Consider the following 822-nt stretch of genomic DNA (forward strand, 5'->3'; position numbering starts at 1 on the left):
CTATGGACAGACAGACAGACAAGGCCAGAGTCTTCACTATGGACAGACAGACAGACAAGGCCAGAGTCTTCACTATGGACAGAGAGACAGACAAGGCCAGAGTTCCTGCTATGGACAGGCAGACAGACAAGACCAGAGTTATCATTATGGTCAGACAGATAGACAAGGTCTGAGTTCTCGGTATGGTCAGACAGGCAGACAAGGCCAGAGTTCTTACTATGGTCAGACAGATCATCAAGGCCAGAGTTCTCACTTTGGACAGACAGGCAGACAAGGCCAGAGTTATCGCTATGATCAAACAGGCAGACAAGACCAGAGCTATCGATATGACCAGACAGAAACTGGGGAAACTGAAATACAAGGGCAAAATAGGTACTTTCAAGGGAGAGAGGGAATAAGAGACTCATATGTTGAGCAATCAGGAAGGTCAGGGAGATTAAGTCAACAGTCTCAAGGACAGGAAGTGAACCGAAACCAGAGGCAGGGATTCCAGAACAGTCACCAGGCATGGGAGGAAGACACCCAGCACCAACACAAATTCCTAGCACAAATCCATCAAGAAAGATCCCTCTGCCACAAAGGAAGAGACTGGTTATCATGTAGTGGTGAGCCAGGCAGCAGGCAGGCCCAGACCCCACAGGGCCACAGTGAGAGGACAGGCCACCAGACCAAACAGAGGCACGGTGGTCAGAGCCATGGTGGTCAGGAAAGTCCATGTGAGGCACAGGACAGGCAAACCCGTGAATATGAGCAGAACCATCAGAGACAGAACAGGCAGACTCATGAAGATGAGCAAAGCCATCAGAGACGAGACAGGCAAAC

The 822-nt window shown here is 50.1% G+C and overlaps 1 protein-coding gene across 1 annotated transcript in view; it reads left to right on the forward strand.

Annotated features, from left to right (window-relative positions):
• RPTN (repetin) overlaps positions 1–822 on the forward strand; it is a 3893-nt gene that overhangs the window by 2108 nt on the left and 963 nt on the right. Inside the window, exon 5 of the mRNA XM_006900136.1 lies at positions 1–732. Within this exon, the coding sequence (XP_006900198.1) occupies positions 1–732 (732 nt within the window). The remainder of the gene's footprint in view (positions 733–822) is intronic.

The sequence above is a fragment of the Elephantulus edwardii genome, unplaced genomic scaffold (genome assembly GCF_000299155.1).
Source record: "Elephantulus edwardii isolate Elephantulus edwardi_28Jun2011 unplaced genomic scaffold, EleEdw1.0 scaffold00273, whole genome shotgun sequence".
Taxonomy (NCBI): Eukaryota; Metazoa; Chordata; class Mammalia; order Macroscelidea; family Macroscelididae; genus Elephantulus; species Elephantulus edwardii.